Source organism: Aotus nancymaae, unplaced genomic scaffold, assembly GCF_030222135.1.
Source record: "Aotus nancymaae isolate 86718 unplaced genomic scaffold, 86718_ANA_hifiasm-v0.15.2.pri h1tg000014l, whole genome shotgun sequence".
Classification (NCBI taxonomy): domain Eukaryota; kingdom Metazoa; phylum Chordata; class Mammalia; order Primates; family Aotidae; genus Aotus; species Aotus nancymaae.
The window spans coordinates 124,018,286-124,040,789 of NW_026988425.1; the positions used below are offsets into that span (position 1 = coordinate 124,018,286).

General features: G+C 42.9%; 1 protein-coding gene and 1 pseudogene across 2 annotated transcripts in view; one reads left to right on the plus strand and one right to left on the minus strand.

Moving 5' to 3' along the window:
* The window catches only part of MTMR10 (myotubularin related protein 10), a 65,320-nt gene extending 53,365 nt beyond the window's left edge, over positions 1-11,955 (minus strand). The window contains exons 1-2 of one of the 2 annotated variants that reach the window (XM_012472474.3): positions 11,877-11,955; positions 11,212-11,272 (exon numbers count right to left, since the gene is read on the minus strand). In XM_012472474.3, coding sequence (XP_012327897.2) covers positions 11,212-11,272; positions 11,877-11,936 — 121 coding nt within the window. In that variant the 5' untranslated portion in view covers positions 11,937-11,955. Of the gene's footprint in view, positions 1-11,211; positions 11,381-11,876 lie in introns of those variants that run through there. The other variant, XM_012472473.3, reaches the window with a different exon arrangement.
* Positions 8,919-8,955, plus strand: LOC135275011 (U7 small nuclear RNA; annotated as a pseudogene).
* Positions 11,956-22,504: the final 10,549 nt, after the last annotated feature.

Here is a 22,504-nt window from a genome sequence, read left to right on the forward strand (position 1 = left end):
AAAAACACACGAAATGGTAAAGAGCATCAACACAATGAAGAATCTGCATCAACCAACGGGCAAAACAGCCGGCTAGCATCAAAATGGCAGGATCAAATTCACACATAACAATATTAACCCTAAACATAAATGGACTAAATGCCCCAATCAAAAGACACAGACTGGCAAATTGGATAAAAAGCCAAAACCCATCAGTGTGCTGTATCCAGGAAACCCATCTCACATGCATGGACACACAAAGGCTCAAAATAAAGGGATGGAGGAAGATTTACCAAGCATATGGAGAGCAAAAAAAAGCAGGAGTTGCAATTCTCATGTCTAATAAAATAGACTTTAAAGCAACAAAGATCAAAAGAGACAAAGAAGGACATTACATAATGGTAAAAGGATCAATGCAACAAGAAGAGCTAATGATCCTAAATATATATGCACCTAATACAGGAGCACCCAGATACATAAGGCAAGTTCTTAATGACTTACAAAGAGACTTAGACTCCCACACAATAATAGTGGGAGACTTCAACACACCATTGTCAATATTAGACAGATCAACGAGACAGAAAATTAACAAGGATATCCAGGACTTGAACTCAGACCTGGACCAAGCAAACCTAATAGACATTTACAGAACTCTCTACCCCAAATCCACAGAATATACATTCTTCTCAGCACCACATCACACCTACTCTAAAATTGACCACATAATTGGAAGTAAATCACTCCTCAGCAAATGCAAAAGAACAGAAACCATAACAAACAGTCTCTCAGACCACAGTGCAATCAAGTTAGAACTCAGAATTAAGAAACCAACCCAGAACCGCACAGCTTCATGGAAACTTAACAACTTTCTCTTGAATGTTGACTGGATAAACAATGAAATGAAGGCAGAAATAAAGATGTTCTTCGAAACCAACGAGAATGAAGACACCACATACCAGAATCTCTGGGACACATTTAAAGCAGTGTCTAGAGGAAAATATATAGCAATAAGTGCCCATATGAGAAACAAGGAGAGATCTAAAATTGACACCCTATCGTCAAAACTGAAAGAGCTAGAGGAGCAAGATCAAAAAAACTCAAAACCTAGCAGAAGACAAGAAATAACTAAGATCAGAGCAGAACTGAAGGAGATAGAGACATGAAAAACCCTTCAAAAAAATCAATAAATCCAGGAGCTGGTTTTATGAAAAGATCAACAAAATAGACAGACCACTAGCCAGATTAATAAAAAAGAAAAGAGAGAATAACCAAATAGATGCAATAAAAAATGATAAAGTGGATATCACCACAGATTCCACAGAAATTGAAACCATCATCAGAGATTATTACAAACAACTCTATGCACATAAACTAGAAAACCTGGAAGAAATGGATAAATTCCTGGACACTTGCCTCCTCCCAAGCCTAAACCAGGAAGAAGTCAAAACCCTGAATAGACCAATAACAAGGTCTGAAGGCGAGGCAGCAAATTAAGAGCCTACCACCCAAAAAAAGCCCAGGTCCAGATGGGTTCACAGCCGAATTCTACCGGACATACAAAGAGGAACTGGTACCATTCCTTCTGAAACTATTCCAAATAATCCAAAAAGAGGGAATCCTTCTCAAATCATTTTATGAGACCAACATCATCCTGATACCAAAATCCGGCAGAGACTCAAAAAGAAAGGAAAACTACAGGCCAATATCCATGATGAACATAGATGCAAAAATCTTCAATAAAATACTGGCAAGCCGATTACAACAGCACATCAAAAAGCTTATCCACCATGATCAAGTAGGATTCATCCTGGGGATGCAAGGCTGGTTCAACATACATAAGTCTATAAATGTAATTCACCACATAAACAGAACCAAAGACAAAAACCACATGATTATCTCAATTGATGCAGAGAAGGCCTTCGACAAAATTCAACAGCCCTTTATGCTAAAAACCCTCAATAAACTAGGTATTGACGGAACGTATCTCAAAATAATAAAAGCTATTTACGACAAACCAACAGCCAATACCATACTGAATGGGCAAAAACTGGAAGCATTCCCTTTGAAATCTGGCACTAGACAAGGATGCCCTCTCTCACCACTCCTATTCAATATAGTACTGGAAGTTCTAGCCAGAGCAATCAGGCAAGAAAAAGAAATAAAGGGTATTCAATTAGGAAAGGAGGAAGTCAAATTGTCTCTATTTGCAGACGACATGATTGTATATCTAGAAGACCCCATTGTCTCAGCCCAAAATCTCCTGAAACTGATAAGCAACTTCAGCAAAGTCTCAGGATACAAAATCAATGTGCAAAAATCACAAGCATTCCTATACACCAACAACAGACTTAAAGAGAGCCAAATCAAGAACGAATTGCCATTCACAATTGCTACAAAGAGAATAAAATACCTAGGAATACAACTAACAAGGAACGTAAAGGACCTCTTCAAGGAGAACTACAAACCACTGCTCAACGAAATAAGAGAGGACACAAACAGATGGAGAAGCATTCCATGTTCATGGTTAGGAAGAATCAATATAGTGAAAATGGCCATACTGCCCAAAGTAATTTACAGATTCAACACTATCCCCATCAAGCTACCAATGACCTTCTTCACAGAACTGGAAAAAACCACCTTAAACTTCATATGGGGCCGGGCGCGGTGGCTCAAGCCTGTAATCCCAGCACTTTGGGAGGCCGAGGCGGGTGGATCACGAGGTCAAGAGATTGAGACCATCCTGGTCAACATGGTGAAACCCCGTCTCTACTAATACAAAAAAATTAGCTGGGCACGGTGGCGCGTGCCTGTAATCCCAGCTACTCAGGAGGCTGAGGCAGGAGAATTGCCTGAACCCAGGAGGCGGAGATTGCGGTGAGCCGAGATCGCGCCATTGCGCTCCAGCCTGGGTATCAAGAGCGAAACTCCGTCTCAAAAAAAAAAAAAAAAAACTTCATATGGAACCAAAAGAGAGCCCGCATAGCCAAGTCAATTCTAAGCAAAAAGAACAAAGTGGGAGGCATCACACTACCAGATATCAAACTATACTACAAGGCTACAGTAATCAAAACAGCATGGTACTGGTACCAAAACAGAGATATAGAGCAATGGAACAGAACAGAGGCCTCGGAGGCAACACAACATATCTACAACCATCCGATCTTTGACAAACCTGACAAAAACAAGCAATGGGGAAAGGATTCCCTGTTTAATAAGTGGTGTTGGGAAAACTGGCTAGCCATATGCAGAAAGCAAAAACTGGACCTCTTCCTGACACTTTACACTAAAATTAACTCCAGATGGATTAAAGACTTAAACATAAGACCTAACACCATAAAAACCCTAGAAGAAAACCTAGGCAAAACCATTCAGGACGTAGGCGTAGGCAAGGACTTCATGACATTGGCAACAAAAGCCAAAATAGACAAATGGGACCTAATCAAACTCCACAGCTTCTGCACGGCAAAAGAAATAGTCATTAGAGTGAATCGGCAACCAACAGAATGGGAAAAAATTTTTGCAGTCTACCCATCTGACAAAGGGCTTTTATCCAGAATTTACAACGAACTAAAACAGATTTACAAGAAAAAAACAAACAAGCCCATTCAAAAGTGGGCGAAGGATATGAACAGATACTTTACAGAAGAAGACATACATGAGGCCAACAAACACATGAAAAAATGCTCATCATCACTGGTCATTAGAGAAATGCAAATCAAAACTACATTGAGATACCATCTCACGCCAGTTAGAATGGCGATCATTAAAAAATCTGGAGACAACAGACGCTGGAGAGGATGTGGAGAAATAGGAACACTTTTACACTTTTGGTGGGAGTGTAAATTAGTTCAACCATTGTGGAAGACAGTGTGGCGATTCCTCAAGGACCTAGAAATAGAAATTCCATTTGATCCAGCAATCCCATTACTGGGTATATATCCAAAGGAGTATAAATCGGTCTACTATAAGGACACATGCACACAAATGTTCATTGCAGCACAGTTTACAATAGCAAAGACCTGGAACCAACCCAAATGCCCACAGATGATAGACTGGACAGGAAAAATGTGGCACATATACACCATGGAATATTATGCAGCCATCAAAAACGATGAGTTCGCGTCCTTTGCAGGGACATGGATGAACCTGGAAACCATCATTCTCAGCAAACTGACACAAGAACACAAAATCAAACACCGCATGTTCTCACTCATAGACGGGTGTTGAACAATGAGAACACATGGACACAGGGAGGGGAGCACTATACACTGGGGTCTGTTGGAGGGGAATGGGGGGACAGCGGGGGGTGGGGAGTGGGGAGAGATAGCATGGGGTGAAATGCCACATATAGGTGAAGGGGAAGAAGGCAGCAAATCACACTGCCACGTATGCACCTATGCAACAATCTTGTATATTTTTCACATGTACCCCAAAACCTAAAATGCAATTAAAAAAAAATAGATAGTGAAGGGTGGAGGGGTAACAGAATGTTGGTCTAAGGTACTGCAGCAGGAGCCTAAGGAATGGACAGCTCCAAACATTCCTAAGGCTCGACGAGTTAAGGTACAAAGCTAATGCTAAGACAGAACAGTTACACTGTTCACTGTTCTAAGGGTGTGTTACAAGTCCTTTGGTCTTTCAAAAACAATGTATCCACAAATTAAAATACTACAAAAGTCAGTCTACAATTACTATGAAGCCTTCCTACAAAAAGGAATTACATAAAACACCAAAAAGATTAAGTCTTTGCCTTTAAGGGATTCACAATCCAACTGAGGAAATAAGACGTATGGTGAGGCAGAAAACAAGAACAGTATGGGCCAGTGAACATGTCAAAAATAAACAAGACATCTATGCAACAATGGCTATTTTCATTTCCCAGATGGCCGATGGCTGTATGCTTTTCTGATCTGATTACAAAAGACTCTGACAATCAGTGCATTCATTATCTAACAGTTAATCTCAAGAATGAAAGTGCTGTGAGCACTGTAGACGGGAACAGGGAAAGAACTGCGCTGACGCACAGCCTTAGCACAGTGGGCCAGGCACAGCAGGAACTTAAGATTCAGAGCACAAGCATTTGATTCCTGAGTCTTTCTTGACAGCCTTACCCCACCCTAAATCTGGCTTAGGTGACCTTCCTCTGAGCTCTCATTACCTTTTCCTCTCCTCTACTGAAGCATCTCCCTAGTGAACTGAAACTGCCTAAGAGCAGGACCTCATCTCTTCACATTTTACCCTTCTGCCAAACTGCATCAAGCAAACACTCAATACCTGCAGAACACAGTAATTCATTGTTAGTCATGGCATTTCATCTCTTCTCCCTTAAAAAGAGCATGCCCTGGGGTGAGGAGAGCGCAAAGGCCATCAAGCCCCACTCACTGCAAATCTTAAGTCCTCAATACAAAGCTGCTAGCATTTCACCAGCCTCTGCTTCAGCATAGCCAGCAACAGGAAGTCCACTGCCTCCCCAAGACATTCCATTTTCTGGCAGCTGAAATTCTTTGAAAGTTCTTCCTCATGCTGGGTCAAAATCTGTCACTGCTGTGAAAGGGCAAAGACAAGGACAGAGCTCTTTTTACCTCACTGGAGAACTCCCTCCAGGCTGACAACCAATCTCCTCCCCAACAGTTCTAAAGCACAAATCCGTACCCGAGTGTCACCAGTGCAGCCAGGTGGGCTATACTGCTTATTGGTTAATGGTAGAGTCTGGTAGCCAGACACAGAACTCTGGCTCTGCCTTGCTAGCTGTGTGACACTGGGCAAGTTATTTAATCTCTGCAAACTATAGTTTTCACATCTGTCAAATGGAGATAAACTGGTATCCTACCTGACAAGGCTGTTATGAGGATTAACCTGTTAACTCTATTAGTTAAGGATCTTAGTTTAAAGTATGTTCAGAAACATACCTGGTAATAGCTTAGCAAAAAGAATACAAGGTTTTTGTGTTAGTTGGACTGCAAGGACAATGAAACCGAGGGACTTCAACATATTAGTATACTCCCTTGGGGTTCTTCACTCTTTCAACAGATTTTCTGGAACTGTGGCCACTTGCAGCATTACCAAAGCGGACCTCTTCCCTTAGTACCAACTTAATAATATCCAGAGGCAGACCCGGTTTATGCTTGCAGTCCAGGGTGGGTTATTACCCTTGCTAGCCACACTGGAACCCAAAGTTGGGTAGAGTTAGGACTGAATAATTTGTCAAAAGAGGGAGGATGCATTTTTCAGAGGATGGTAGAAGGGGGCCAGATGTGGTGGCTCACAGCTGTAATCCCAACACTTTAGGAGGCCAAGGTGAGCCAACTGCTTGAGCCCAGGACTTTGAGACCACCCTGAGCAATATAGTTGGACCCCATCTCCACAAAAAATACAAAAATTAGCCGGGTATGGAGGTGCATGTCTGTAGTCCTAGCTACTTGGGAGGCTGACGTGTGAGGAGGGCTTGAGCCCAGGAGGTCGAGGCTGCAGTAAGCTATGATCACACCACTCCAGTCCAAACTGGGTGACAGAGTGAGACCCCATCTCAAAACACAAACAGAAAAATGGCAGAAGTACTCCTAGGCAGACCAAATAATTAATGTTCTCTGTGTGAGTGCTCGCAAAATTGTATCTATGGTATTACAATAATCTCATCTAGTGGGTTCAAGTTTAGATTCCAAACCAGGCACAGTACAAAACTAATTTAAGGGACCAATACAGAGTTTTTAATCTTTTTATTTTGTTAACTTAAAAACTTTTTTTTTTTTTTTTGAGATGAAGTTTCGCTCTTGTTACCCAGGCTGGAGTGCAATGGCACAATCTCGGCTCACTGCAACCTCTGTCTCCTGGGTTCAAGCAATTCTCCTGCCTTAGCCTCCCGAGTAGCTGGGACTACAGGCATGCGCCACCATGCCCTGCTAATTTTTGTATTTTTAGTAGAGACAGGGTTTCACCATGTTGACCAGGATGGTCTCGATCTCTTGACCTTGTGATCCACCCGTCTCAGCCTCCCAAAGTGCTGGGATTATAGGCGTGAGCCACCGCGCGCAGGCAACTTAAAAACTTTTTTAAAGCCACAGCTATTATCACCAATATTTAACAAAAAAACCTACCTATACCAAGTAAGTTAGAACATAATCTCAGAGTAAAAGACAATCTTTTAAATCAAATAAATTTAGCTTTATTAAAGAAAGCCACACTCCGTAATTTTCTCATTTTGACGAGAGGCTGGTAAAAACTTCATCCAAATCTGATGCCAGGCCCTGGCTAGAATCTGGAAACCAGTGATCCAGGTCACAGTCTTCTATCTTGTCAACAGGCAGCTTGGAGCTCACCCCAGCCTTGCTGTGATACAGGCACACGACACCTCCAGCACTCTCCCTATCCAGCACAGACCTGGCACCCGGGAGATACTCACACCCTCACCGAACCGATCCACCAGTCCAGCAGCTAAACAGGGCACAGTCTGGCATTACATGCTCTTAATAAATATATGTTGGACACACACACTTTATAAGTCAAACTCAATTTTCAAGTACTGGAGTGATTTTACACATATACAATATAATCACTCAAAGAATGAGATTCACGTAATGAAAGGAAGATAAAGAGAAAGCCTACACAAAAGCTTACTACTTTGACAGAGTACTCTATTTCAATGCCAGGCTCAGATATAATTCTCTTGAAATGTTTGGCATAAAATAACGCAGTCCTTCCTTTACTCCTAAATCTGAAAGTCAGTCTGTGTGTGTGTGTGCATGGCCAAGGTAACAGTTTAAGCAGGTGGTCTGAGGGGTCCTTTCATTCAGTCACTCAGTAAACATCTAAGTGTCTGTCACATTCCTGGCACTTTGCAAGACATTAGGACCACAAAGTTGATGTAGGTACAATCTCCATGTCAAAGATGTTCATGAATCAAGAAGCCTGCAAATTACTAACATAAACCACAATCTAAATTAAATTACTAGTCATTTTCTTCTGTTTTCTTTACTTAGTAAAAGATGAACATTCTGAATTTAGCCTCAGGTTCCAACAGTGCACATGGTGACAGCACACAAATAACTGATTTTGTGTTCTAATTTTCATCTGCTTATTGAATTAAAAGTTCAAACTTGGGGCAACTGAAGTAGGATACCCTTGAACTCAAGGCATTATGCCAAGGCACAGCATGCAATACCATATCCCTGAACAATTATTTCTTTTTTAAAAATTTTACTTTAAGTTCTGGAATACATGTGAAGAACGTGCAGGTTTGTCACAGAGGTATACATGTGCCATAGTGGTCTGCTTCACTATCAGCCATCATCTAGGTTTTAAGCCCTGCATGCATTAGGTATTTGTCCTAATGCTCTCCCTCCCCTTGTCTCTCATCCCCCAACAGGCCCCAGTGTGTGATGTTCCCCTCGCCATGTCCATGTTGAACAATAACTTCTGTGTCCCTGTATATAGCCACAGGTGACGTGGCCAAGTTTTCTATTGATTTTGGATAGTAACGAAAACCAGAACTATATTCACTCCTGCTTAGTAAAAGACCTATCCTAGTCTAGGTCTTTAGATCATCAATACTTCAGTTACTTTCCACTTGCCTTCCAGATTTCATGGGTAGAGCAGTAGGCTGCAGGCCAACAAAGAGCAATGGCAGCAGTGAGAGACGTGACAGGAGAGGTGAAGCGGGAAACAGAGACCACATCAGGGCAGCTGGACAGAACACAGCCAGGATGGGTGCAGGAAGGCCAGAATGAGAGGGTAAGAACACAAAGGGAGAGGAAGGGGGCAAAAGACATCCTAACTCAGGACCGGCTAAATGTTGGTAAGGATAAGTCAGGTACAAACAGAACGCTAGGTGATACAGCCATCATGTATGCATGCACAGATTTCAGCTATGATTTGGCCACCAATGCAAGAAAAATTAACACAGGTCAGAGAACTCCTTAAGGGACAACTAAAAGGCTCAGACTTAGTGTTACAGCTCTTTTAGAATTTGTCCAGAAACAATTCAGATTTAGCTGCTATTTCTGGGACAAGAAAAGCACAGTCAGAAACTGGGTTTAAAATTTCCCAGAAAACTCAGAGTTTTCAGCAGAAAGGTAAGCATTTAGTAATTTTATAAAATGGATAACCCTTCAGTGAGAAAGTTCTTCAAGCTTATGCATATTTAGTAACACTTTTTATTAGCATATCTTAAATTTAAAAGCTAATTTTTAAAAAGTGGCCAGGCACGTTGGCTCACGCCTGTAATCCCAGCACTTCGGGAGGCAAGGCGGGCAGATTACCTGAGGTCAGGAGTTTAAGACCAACCTGGCCAACATGCAGAAACCCTGTCTCTACTAAAAATCCAAAAATTAGCCAGGCATGGTGGCAGGCACCTGTAATCCCAGCTACTCAGGAGGCTGAGGCAGGAGAATCGCTGAACCTGGGAGACAGAGGTTGCAGTGAGCTGAGATCATGCCACTGTACTTGAGCCTCAGTGACAAGAGACTTTCTCAAATAAATAAATTAATTAATTAAAAAGCAAGCACTGGCATTTATAGCTAAGACCACGTTGTTTCTGTGTGAAATCACAGTATGCAGTGTGGAGGAATCAAAGCCTAAGAACCAGGCCTGTTCAAAGAAAAAGAAGTCAAAGTTCAATAGCTCATAGGCACTCATTCAAGATGAGTACTGCTTCCCATCCCTGCATTTTAAATGCTCACAGTGACTAAGACTAAAACAGAGTACATAGGGAGCAAGGGTTACTTAGCAATTCTATTGTTCACTCTGAGGAAAAGTACAAAGAATTAATTAGTACACACAGTTGAGTGAAAAGCACTAACAAAATCAAGGGAAAATATTTATGACTCCCACAGAAAAGTTTAAAAAGCACTTTTTAAGAGTTAGCATCTACCATACAGAACCAAAGTTTGATGTTTTTGGTATTTTGTACCTATATAATATTTAAATTTCTTTTTTTTTTTTTTCTTCTGAGACAGTCTCGCTCTGTCACCCTGGCTGGAGTGCAGTGGCTCAAACTCAGCTTACTGAAATCCCCGTTTCCAGGGTTCAAGTAATTCTCCTGCCTCAGCCTCCCCAGTAGCTGGGATTACAGGAGTGTGCCACCACACCCGGCAGATTTTTGTATTTTTAGTAGAAACAGGGTTTCACCATGTTGGCCAGGCTGTTCTGGAACACCTAACCTCAGGCAATCCACCCGTCTCAGCCTCCCAAAGTGCTGGGATTACAGGCGTGAGCCACCACGCCTGGCCTATAATATTTAAAATTATAAAGTTTCCATATTTGTTCAATTTTTACCTACAAAGTTGTAATTATTTTATTAGATTTGGCTTTAAGTAGTGACTCAGATTTCACAATGTTGATAGCAGCTACACAAACTAGTATTTGATTTCAGGTTTAAAACAGGGTTTCCTAAGTATCTGGCTACTTCCCCTAATAATCTCATTAAACGGACTTTTCCTAATTATTATACAATTGTTATGCAATTCAAAATACCAATGAAACAGTATTTTGTATGCTCTAAAACAAATTCCTCTCTACCATCAATCCCTATGTCTATCTCTAAGGTCACCTATGGTAAATTTTCTTCTAAAGCAGTGATTCTCAATTGCGAGATTTTTGTCCCTCAGAGGTGGGGGAGAAAAAAAAATTGGCAATGACAAGAAGCATTTTGGCTGTGGCAACTAGGTCGCAACTAGGTGGCAGGGGCTAAGGGTACTACTGGCATCTAGTGGGTAGAGGCCATCTTTGCTGCTATACAGAGGAAAGCCTGCTCCTCCAACAATGAATTATCTGGCCCCAAATGTCAATTAAGTGTTTCTGCTGGGAAAAGCCTGGTTCTAATTGAAAGAAACAAATTTGCAAATACAACTGACAACTTCAAAATACAATTACCCAGCAAGTAATTCAAAGTTAGAGACACAGACATAGTAAAGGCCTCTTTTCATACTATCAAAATGCATTAAAATGATTTGACTATTAATCATTACTTCAGTAAGTGGCAGACAAACGTGTAGGCAGAGTACTTTTACTACCCAAGTAATTAAATATATACGTCTTTTCAAAAAGAAATTCAGGAGATAAAAAAGGAAATGAGGTAATGATATTGACAGTTCTTTTTTCTCCTCTCAGTCACTAGATTTTTAACTGGAGAAAGTTTAATGAGAGAAGGGAAGTTAACCACATGATACTATTCGGCAGAATAGTCTTAGACCAAATTACGTTGCTAAAGTATCTGTTAGAATTTCAACTAAGGTTTACCTGGTAAAAGGACTGGCTCCAGTTTTTTAATCTTCGGTTCCGAATTGATCTTATCGTCAGTCTGAAATACATCAGCAAAATAAATCAAAATCTCAATCCTCCCCAACCTCCGTAAAACACTACAGCAAATGTTTTCTAAGTGATGACACATGTGAAAGACCCATACCCTCCCCCGCCTATTTAAATTCTTTCACATATTAACAGCTTTTTTTTGAGATGTGCTCATTATCGACTTGGAAGGCTGATGATAAAAAACATTTAAACTGCCAGTGTCTCTTCCAGGTGTTCACATTTGAGTAGACGCCTTGACCAGTGGCCCCAAGAGCTGCAATCATGCCGGCGGTCACAGGAGGTGCGGTCGACGGGTTGGAAACTAAAAACACCCAGCTCTCAATGCTCCCCTGGGTCTCAACATTTAGCACAACTACGGACGACAGGACTTCGGACAGAAAATGGGGGCACAAGAGTTTTACAAGTTTTAGCCGAGCCAGTGGGGGCTCCCAAGAAGGCGCATTTCGCAGCGCCGGGGATCTGACACCCGTGCGGCTGAGGGCAGGGAGACGCGCGCAGCCTCCCGGGTCCTCCAGTTCCTGGGGGTCGGCCTGGAGGCTCCACGGAAGCGCCCAGAAAAGGGGCGCTCGCGGGAGGTGGGGGGGGTTGTTTACCTGGAGCGGCGGCAGGAGGTAGGACCTGAAGGTGGGTCTGGGGGGCTTGAGGGAGAACATGGTGCCGCCGCCTTTTCGCCCCGTTCCCGTCGCGGGCCAGCGGCAGCGCCGACGCCTCCCGACGCCTCCGGGCGTAGAACTTTCAGTGCGGCCGCCCTGGCGTCTTCTGCAGCCAGCCGAGCCGGGCGAACTGACGGGCGGGGACGCGGCGCAGCGCAGCGCCCGCCCGAGCGGGGAGGGGCCGGGCACGGCCAGACAGACGCGGGCGCCGGGGCCCATCCCCGGAAGGGGCCTAGTGCCCCGCCCCGAGAGGCGGCGTGCGCAGGGCCACGGCCCGCCACTGCGGCCCGTAGCCCGTGCTAGCGCCGGGACGCAGGGGTGGTGCTAAGCGCCCGCCGGCAGACCCTCAGCCAGGGCGCTGCGGGGAGCGGAGCCCAGCAGCCGTCTCGAGAACGCAGCCTCCGGAGGGCGCTCCTACGGCGGCCCGCAGGGGTCAAGCGGCCGGCAGGGGGCTACGGCGGCCTGCGGGGGCCACGGCGGCCGCGGTAGGCGGCCCTGGACGGCGGCGCCGGGCATCCTCTGTTTGGACTGCAGTCCTGGGACAGTTCCCTTGATTTACGCACAGGCAGACTTCGCCCTCCGGGCCGGGCGAGCACTATTTTGAAGCTCTCGAGGAGGAGCCCGGGGTAGGCGAAGGGGACTCGGGTCACGGGGTCAGGCGGTCACCCCCGTCTGCCCCCAGCGTGCTAGGAACCTGCACTGGGAAAGTCGGCCGGTGCCGCCAACGACCACCAGGTTCTGACGTCCAGCGCGGTCCTCACCGCCTGTGGTAAAAAGCCCCTCCAGGCCGGGCGCGGTGGCTCACGCCTGTAATCCCAACACTTTGGGAGACCGAGGCGGGTGGATCATGAGGTCAAGAGATCGAGACCATCCTGGCTAACGCGGTGAAACCCCGTCTCTACTAAAAATACAAAAAATTAGCCGGGCCTGGTGGCACGCGCCTGTAGTCCCAGCTACTGGGGAGGCTGAGGCAGGAGAATCGCTTGAACTTGAACCTGGGAGGCGGAGGTTGCAGTGAGCCTAGATGGCACCACTGCCCTCCAGCCTGGTGACAGAGCGAGACTTTGTCAAAAAAGATAAAAGCCCTTTCACAGCCTCACGCTTGGGGAAGAGTTTCTTCCATCACTCCATCTGTTGTCCTTGCGCAGAACTTTAAGACAGGGATGTCCTCCCACCAGCTGAGCTAAGCACTGGTTTCTATGGGATGCTGAGCCTTGCGGTGGGGCCTGGACTCCTCAATGGAGTTAATTTCTACTGTCCTTATTAATGTGAAAAAAGATACTAAGCATGTTGCCTTCCTTTCCTTTCTTGCTTGTCCTCACAAAGATGCTAACGAGCAGATAAATGATCAAAAGTCCAGCAAGAGGAAGGCCCTAGCAGTGTGGGGGCTTCAGCGGACTATGAAAGGGAAAAATCTGCCAATTAATTGCAAAGAACAGACGAATTACAGCATATCAAGGGCAGGTCACTTCTGAGCTCTTACCGTAATTCTGACTGGAGCCGACTTTGGAGGGAGAGGGCTAGTGGTGTTAATTTTGTTACTTGAGACTAGGTCCTTATAACTTCAAGAATCAAACCCCAATCCAGCATTTTATGATTAATACCACAGGGAAGCTTCCATGTAGCCATACCAGTCACAATCATACTAATGAGTGCTACTCACAGCAACATTTAGCAATTTAAATAAAGATTCAGAAAGTTATTCTTTTTCTGAAAATAATTTATTCTGGATTTAGGACCCTACTGATCTTTCAGGTTAACCTGTTTGAATTCCACTCTACCCAGGAACCATAACTGTAATTATATATTTTTTTAAGAGTCAGAGTCTCACACCATCACCTGGGCTGAAGTGCAGTGGCATGATCAGGGCCCACTGCTGCTGCCTTGACCTCCTGGGCTCAAGTGATCCTCTTGTCTCAGCCTCTCAAGTAGGTGGGACTAGGGGCATAAGCCAACGAGCCTGGCCATGATTGTACTTTAAAATGTTAGTTCCATCGGATTAGAAGTGTTAAAAACACTGTCGTGCACACTTTTAAAAAAAATTTTTATAAATATTCTGTTATTCCTTTATACTCAATGGATATTTCCTGTAAATACTCTTGAAGTAATAATTGGCTTTTTCTTTACAGTTAAATGACTCTGTGATTTGGGTTTTTCTGTGCAGGTTTTCTTAGGATCTGCAACTCTTAATGTGTGACCATACAATTGAAAAGTGGAAAAACTCTGATTTCCAGATTTGTTACTGTCTTAACAATAAATTTTATGACATCTCCCAGGTATCTGGTTGTATTAGTCTGCTCAGGCTGCCATAACAAAATACCATAGGTTGGTGGCTTAAAGAGCAGACATAAATTCTCCCAATTCTGGAGTCTGGGAAGTCCAAGATCAAGGTGCTAGCAAGGTAGGCTTCTGCCTGACTTGTGGCAGGCAGACAGGCGAGGGCTCTCTGCCAGACTGCAGATGTCTGCCTTCTCACTGTGTCCTCACACTGCGAGGGGAGGGCAAGCTCTCAGGATCTCTAGGTGTCTCTTCTTGTAAGGACACTAATCTTATCAGATTAGGGCCCCACCCTTATTACCTTATTTCCCCTTAATTACCTCCTAAAATCTCTGTCTCCAAATATAGCCATACTAGGGGTTAGGGTTTCAACATAAGCATTTTGGATGAACATAATTCAGTCCATAGAACTAGTTTTATAACCTCTTGTCAGATCTTGATGCCTGTGACTACTCTGTATGTTTGGTGTTCTTGCCTACCCCCTCCTTTGGGCTCTAATGTCACTATTTTGTCCTGCTTCACCCATTTTTCTGTTTTCTGTTTGTTTTTTTATTTTTTTGAGATAGCGTCTTGCTCAGTCACCCAGGCTGGAGTGCAGTGGCCCGATCTCGGCTCACTGCAACCTCCGCCTCTCAGGTTCAAGTGATTCTCCTGCCTTGGCCCCCTGAGTAGCTGGGATTACAGGTGCCCGCCACCACACCTGGCTCATTTTTGTATTTTTTAGTAGAGATGAGGTTTCACCATGTTGGCCAGGCTGGTCTCAAACTCCTGACCTCAGGTGAACTGCCGGACTTGGCCTCCCATCACTCATTTTTCTGACCACACCTCTGTTTCCATTATTGGCTCTTGTATCATTGGGAATGGTAGCATTCTTTAAAGATTACTTCCTTTACCCTATCAAGAAAAAGCAAAGCTAACATTTCTTGAATACCAATTCAGTGCTAGGTACTTTATATATTCATTCAGCGCTCATTCAGTGAACTAATGAATTTGTACTGAGTACTAACGTTGTGGCAAGTACTGCTCAGGACACTAAGACAATGTTTCTACTTTCATGGCATTTTCATTCTTGATAAAAAGATAAAAAAATTAATACAGGCCGGGCGCGGTGGCTTAAGCCTGTAATCCCAGCACTTTGGGAGGCCAAGGCGGGTGGATCACGAGGTCAAGAGATCGAGACCATCCTGGTCAACATGGTGAAACCCCGTCTCTACTAATCAAAAAAATTAGCTGGGCATGGTGGCGTGTGCATGTAATCCCAGCTACTCAGGAGGCTGAGGCAGGAGAATTGTCTGAACCCAGGAGGCGGAGGTTGCGGTGAGCCGAGATCGTGCCATTGCACTCCAGCCTGGGTAACCAGCCTGGGTAACAAGAGCAAAAACTCCGTCTCAAAAAAAAATAATAATAATAATATAGAGCATGTCAGGTGGTAATGTGTGCTGTAAATGTAAGGCCGGTGCCTCCTTGGGAGCCGAATGGACATGCCCTTCTCTCTCCGTGCCTAAAAACTACATCATCATACTGAGCACATTGCTCAGCATTTGCCCTCTCCACGCAGGCTCCCCTTGCCCATGTCCGCATTCCAATCTCAGCCCTGCACCTGCCATAAATTTTGAAAAGGCCTGCCAAGAGCCTGCCCTATGGTAGCTCCCCCGTACATCCTCGGCCAGCCCCTCGTCCATGCTCACCCCCTTCATACCCAATGGAAATGCCCCCGCTTTGTTCACCTCGCCCGTCCCCAGTCTTTTAACACCCAATAGAACTACCTTGTCTTTGTTTCCCCCGTAGTCAATCAGCCACTTCTACTCCCTATAAAACCCCACGCCCCAAGAAGAGAAGCGCGACTTCTCTGGCCCCTCCCGGACCATAGAACCTCGCCCGGGAGCCGAATAAATTGGCTTTTAATTTCCTCACTCCGGTCTCTGTTTCCTCATTAAACTCGGAGAGAAGTCTAACGGTAAAGAAAAGTAAAACATAGGGACAGAAAGGTGGTTCCATTTTTCAATGGGGAGTTGGATATGGCCAGGGAAGGACTTTCTGATTATAGGACATTTGAGCAGAGACAAAAGGAGGGAGGGAGCAAGCCAGGTAGACATGAAGAGGAAGAGCATTTAGGGAAGAGAAGATTAGCAGTGCAGATGCCTTGAGGTAAATGCCTTTAAGGGGTGTTTGAGGCCCGTGTGGCTGAAGCAGCCTAATGTAGTCGGGGAGGAGGACAGAGGGAAACAGGCCAGATCACAGAGACCCCAAAAGTTAAGACGATTTTACAAGGTTTTGAGATAAGAGTGATGTGATCTGACTTGTGTTTTAAAATAATCATTTGACTGCTGTAGTGGTACAGCATGGCGGCCTGTGGAAGACCAGTTGAAGTCTTCTATAACACTCCAGTAACAGAAGGTGATGGTGGTAGCAGTGGAATCAGTTAGAAGTGGTTAAACATAATGTCTACAAAATGAGGCCATTGCTTGAGTATATGGTTTTCTTTTCTTTTTTGAGATGGAGTTTTACTCTTGTTGCCCAGGCTGGAGTGCAATGGCACAATCTTGGCTCACTGCAACCTCCGCCTCCCAGATTCAAGCGATTCTCCTGCCTCAGCCTTACCAGTAGCTGGGATTACAGGTGCCCGTTAGCATGCCCAGCTAATTTTTTTGTATTATTAGTAGAGATGGGGTTTCACCATATTGGCCAGGCTGGTCTCAAACTCCTGACCTCAGATGATCCACCTGCCTCGGCCTCCCAAAGTGCTGGAATTACAGGCATGAGCCACCACACCCAGCCAAGAAGATGGTCTTTTAAGATGACTACTAAGTAGTTTAATAAATCTACTTCTTGAGAGAGAACCGTGGAACGATGACAACAGCAGCAGTTTTTTCAATCTCCACATAAAAAACAGACAAAGCAACTATATGGCAAAACCAAAACCCAAGGACAACATCTATAACAAATCCAAGTGAACTGGCATCCCCTTGATCTATAAAATGTAAGTGTGTGGGAACAAACCAATAGCAGTAATATGGCAGAAATAAGATCCTTGTGGTATCAGCATAGAGAATCGATGAAGCATCTGGAGAATGCCAAAATAGCTGAAAGGTGTCCCTAGAAGGTCTAGCCAGTCAAATTGAGAATAGCAGCAGAAACAGGAAGGGGTATTTGCCTTCTCTAAAAACATGAGAGTGCAGGAGTCTCCTGTAAAGTCTGGAGGGGCTGGAGTAATATAGCTGCAGGAACTCTTGAAACTAATCTACTAGGCTTCCTTCCAGGAAACAGACCTACACTGATGGCAAACTGTGGAGCATGGAAACAAATTGAGCAAAATAGAGACAATAGAGAGAAAGGAAAACGATGTTCCAGATAAAAATGGAAGACCAGGAAATCTCCAAATAAGCCAACTCTTAAAATTAAAAAAAAAAAAAAAAAAAAAATTCCACACCAACACTACACAGTAAAAACAGAAGTTCTTTATGAAGTTAGAAAAACTATCCTTAAAACTGCCTCCTTCAAAAGTTCTATAAAACCAATTTCACATAAAAATAATCACGTGAATGTATGGAAGTCAAATCACATAGAAAATTATTGTAATGAAAGAGAGTGAGAACAGAATAGCACTCATACTGACAATAAAAGCACACCAGAAAGGAAGCTCACAAAAGAGATAAAAACTAACATCCAGTATTTCAAAATGAGCCAAAAGATCCTAAGAAAATGATATGAAACATGAAAAGAACTTTATAAATCAGAACTAGAAACATTCGAAATGAAGTGAATAAATTCAAAATAGAGGCCGGGCGCGGTGGCTCACGCCTATAATCCCAGCACTTTGTGGGGCTGAGGCGAGCAGATCACAAGGTCAGGAGCTCAAGACCAGCCTGGCCAATATGGTGAAACCCCATCTCTATTAAAAATACAAAAGTTAGCCAAGCATGGTGGCGGGTGCCTGTAGTTCCAACTTTTCGGGAGGCTGAGGCAGGAGAATCACTTGAACCCAGGAGGCAGAGGTTGCAGTGAGCTGAGACCACGTCACTGTACTACAGCCTGGGTGACAGAGAGAGATTCCATCTCAAAAAAAAAAAGAATAAAGATGAAAATGAGAAAAATTCTAAAAATCAAAAATCAATGAAGGAAGTTGAACAGATTAGAAAGAAAGTCTAGATATTGAAGATACGCAAAGGAGAACTAACAGATAATAGGAGTCGGAGTGCGGGGAAGGAGGGAGGACACAAGGAAACAGCACAAATACTATAAACTGTATTTAAAGAAACTTACTTGAAATTAAAAGAAAATATTTGAAACTACATATTGAAAGAACACACTGCACCTTAGAACATTGATCTGGGCTTACCAGCACTAAGACGCATTCTTCTAAACCTACTGAGCCTTAAATAAACAATAATGAAAATTTCTTTGGCTATCTAGACAAAAAAAAGCAAGTGACTTTCAGGTGAAAGAAAATTAGATTATTACCAGCAATGCTGTTTTGGCAGCAATGCTTTATGCCAGAAGAAAATGGAGTAACATATTTAAGGTACTGAAAGAAAGAAAATGTGAGAGAATAATAATTATGGCCAGGAGCAGTGGCTTAAGCCTGTAATCCCAGCACTTTAGGAGGTGAGGTGGGTGGATCACCTGAGGTCGGGAGCTCGAGACCATTTTGGCCAACATGGTGAAACCCCATCTCTACTAAAAATACAAAAATTAGCCAGACATGGTGGCACATGCCTGTAATCCCAGCTACTCGGGAGGTTGAGACAGGAGAATCACTTGAACCTGGGAGGTGGAGGCTGCAGTGAGCTGAGGTCATGCCATTTACAATGGATTAAAATACATCACACGTATTTAAATTCATGAGGTCATAATGGTGTTTAAATAAACTAAACCATCAGTCACCTGGAAAAACTCTGATATCCGGATTTGTTATTGACTGAACTGTTATGACATTTTCCAGGTGTCTAGTTGTATTAGTGTGCTCAGATTGCTGTAGCAAAGTACACAGACTGGTGGCTTAAAGAACAGAAATTTCTTTCTCACAGTTCCAGAGGCTGGGAATTGTAAGACCAAGATACCAGCACGGTAAGAGTTCTGGTAAGGACTCTGCCTGGCGTGCAGACCACTTTCATCCTTTGGAGGATAGTAGAGAACCAATTTGTTGTTTTTAAAACTGGTAAATAAGTGGGAAAAATCAATCAGTCTTTATTTCTGCTGTGTAGTATGAACTAAACCACTGTGTAATCAACTAGTAGATGAAAAGAATAATCTCTTTATAAATAATAGCGTTTGAGTATTATAATTTTCAACCTCCTATAAATTAAAGGATCTAAGCATTGAGTATCAACAGCTGCTGACATCACAAAAAGAGACACAAGTAGACACATGTGCCTCCTAGTAAAAGAAGCAACACCATCTCTGTAGCCTTGCCAAAGGGATCAGACCTCAGCCTGAATAAATCTCTGATTCCTCCCGCGTAAACAGCAGAATATGTCAAAATGCCTGAGTATTCAATAAGTAAAGTTTAAACTGTGGGAAACTTTGCAAGACAAGTGGCCCATGTTCTTCAACAAAGAAATTGTAAGGAAGGGAAAGAGAAAGGTAATACCAGATTAAAAGATATTTAAAAGACCTTCAAATGAAAAAGAAGAGTGAGGCTAACTATAGTGCTAAGGAACATTCAGGCAATACAACTGTAATAAAATACAAGTATGGTGATTTTAAAATGTGTCTGCAAATGTTTTAAGCACTCCCCTCTATGTGACCCCTACACTTGAATCTGAGCTAGCCTTAGTGACTCATCAATAGAATGCAGTAGAAGTGACTCTACAGGACTTCTGAGGCTTGGGCATAAAAAAAACTATATTTCCTTCTTCCTCAGTGGGACACTCACTTTTGGAGCCCTGAACCATCATGTGGGCAATCCAACCTCTATGAGACTGCCATGCTGTGAAGAAGCCCAGGTTGCTTGGAGAGGCCATGTGTATGTGCTCTACACTGAGACTGAGATCTCAGTTGAGAGCCATTATCCATTTTCAGACATGTGAATAAAGACATTTCTAGATAATCCCAGCCTCCAGCTGTTGAGTCACCTCTAGATACTGAGTCTTCCCAGCTCAGGCCCCAAATATCATGGAGTAGACAGTAGTGTGCTATAGCCAGCCTGTACTGGCTTGCAAGAACCGATTATTAGTATGTCTTCCTAACTCCATATTCACTGATGCCATATTGAAATTAACATTGGCTATGGTAGGAATATTTACACCATGGAAATCAGCAAACACTGCAAAGCAGGGGCATCCCTGCTGTCTGAATTCCTGACCCACAGAATCCATGAGCATAATCAAATGGGTATTTTAAGCCACCCATATTTGGAGTCACTTGTATTAATAATAGAGTGATAATAATTGGAACAGCGAGGAAAGGATTACTATAAAAAGACAGTTACTTTTCAGGGAACAGAGGTGGTTGTTAGGGACTTCTGAGACTTTGGGGGCAGCTGGCAAATTCTATTAATCTGAGTGGTGGTTACAAGGATATTCAGCTTACAATAATTAATTAAGTCAGTTATTAGTGTTGAGTGATTTTCTGCATTTTTATCTTAGGATAAAACCTTCTGTAAAAGTCTTTTTTTGTGTAGGAGGTAGTAAGATGATTTCATTTCTCTTCATTTTTAATATATATTTAGCAAAAATGCATTTTTGGTATAGAATAACTATATGACAACATTAATAGTGTGAATTTTAGATTTTGAAACCTAAACTATAGGAGACTATAAGGACCTCATGATGATGCAACATATATATGCATTCAGAATGTAAGCAGCCGTATGATCTTAAAGCAGAGAGCCACAGATCATGAGGTCCTTTGATAGTTCAAGTCTTAATTTCCATTGACCAAAATTCAAAACAAGCTTACTTTATACCAAATATAATATTATAGCTCATTTGTGAGTGTGCCAGAGTTTTGGGGATAAAAGAATAAAAAGCCTTCTTCTTATGTTACTATGTTTTACATAGCACAGAAATATAATTCTTATTCATTTATTAAGACAGTTCTACATTAAATGATTTGAACATATGCAGTATTCTTAATGTATTAGATACTGCTAGATTTGATTAGAGTGGATATTAGTTCCCAGTATTGGTTGTCCATATTTAGACAAAATCGTGATGACATTGGGAATAATAATGTAATAGTTAACAATGTAGTACCAATAGTCTGGCACAGTACCCTACATGGAAGACTGTCAATATTTGAGTTGTACTGAGTTGGTAAAGTACTAATCAACTATATATATGATTTAAGGTGTACAAGAAAGGTCTCAAGAATAGTTGGCCCAGTCACAGGTTCTGAAATTACACCATTTGAATTGATCTATTTGGATCCATAAGACAAATATCCTTAGAAAATCCTACATCAAAAGTCCCTTTCAGCCGACACCTGGGCAGGAGACAGGTGTCACAGATCTTAGTGAGACTTAAGAAAATGAGAATTAAGGAAATGCCACACCTTAGGCACGGTGGGACGGACCTTGGTAAAGGGAGACTGTGTAATGAACAGATACAGGGAGAATTCCAAAGATAGGCTTTATCTTCTGCAGACCAGCTCTGCTGAGATGTTATAGATTCCCAGTTTATTCTGAGATCTCTCTTTTCTAGGATATGGCAAAAGGCTGAAAGTTTTTTTGACACCCAAAGGAAAGAATTAGGAGATAAAATGTAATGGGTTAAGTATTGAGTCAAATAAACACATGTGGCAGGATAGATTAAATAGTCTCAATGTAGCAATATGCAAATAAATAATAGTTTATGTTAAATAAATGTTATCACTTTTCAAATTTTAAAGCCCTTCCCCTCAACCCAGGCAATGGTATATCAGTCTTTTTTGATAAATTCAGCTCAGTTCAAGAGTTCTAATCTGACTATTAATCTCAGTTGTATTTTGAGGAAAAAGATGCAAAATCACATTTTGGTATTGTCATGTCTGATCACTACCTTTGGCATAACTGCAATGAGTCTCTGTTGTAAAACAGGCTACAATCTTCCTCTCTCTGTTTCTGGGTCTCCCTCTGTATGTTTCTGTCTCTCTGTCTCTTTCTCTCCTCCTTTACCAGTTTCTGGCAATGCTAGAGTCTGCACCTCAGATGAGAATGGGGATGTCGGTCTCATTTTTTGTGATCATCACCCATTTCTGTCTGACATGTCTCCCAACCCTACCACCACCAATTACTGGTTACTCTACCCAGTGGTCCTTTCTCGGTATGAGGCATTTTGCTTCGTGAAGTATCAGCTGCCAGTAACTCCAGG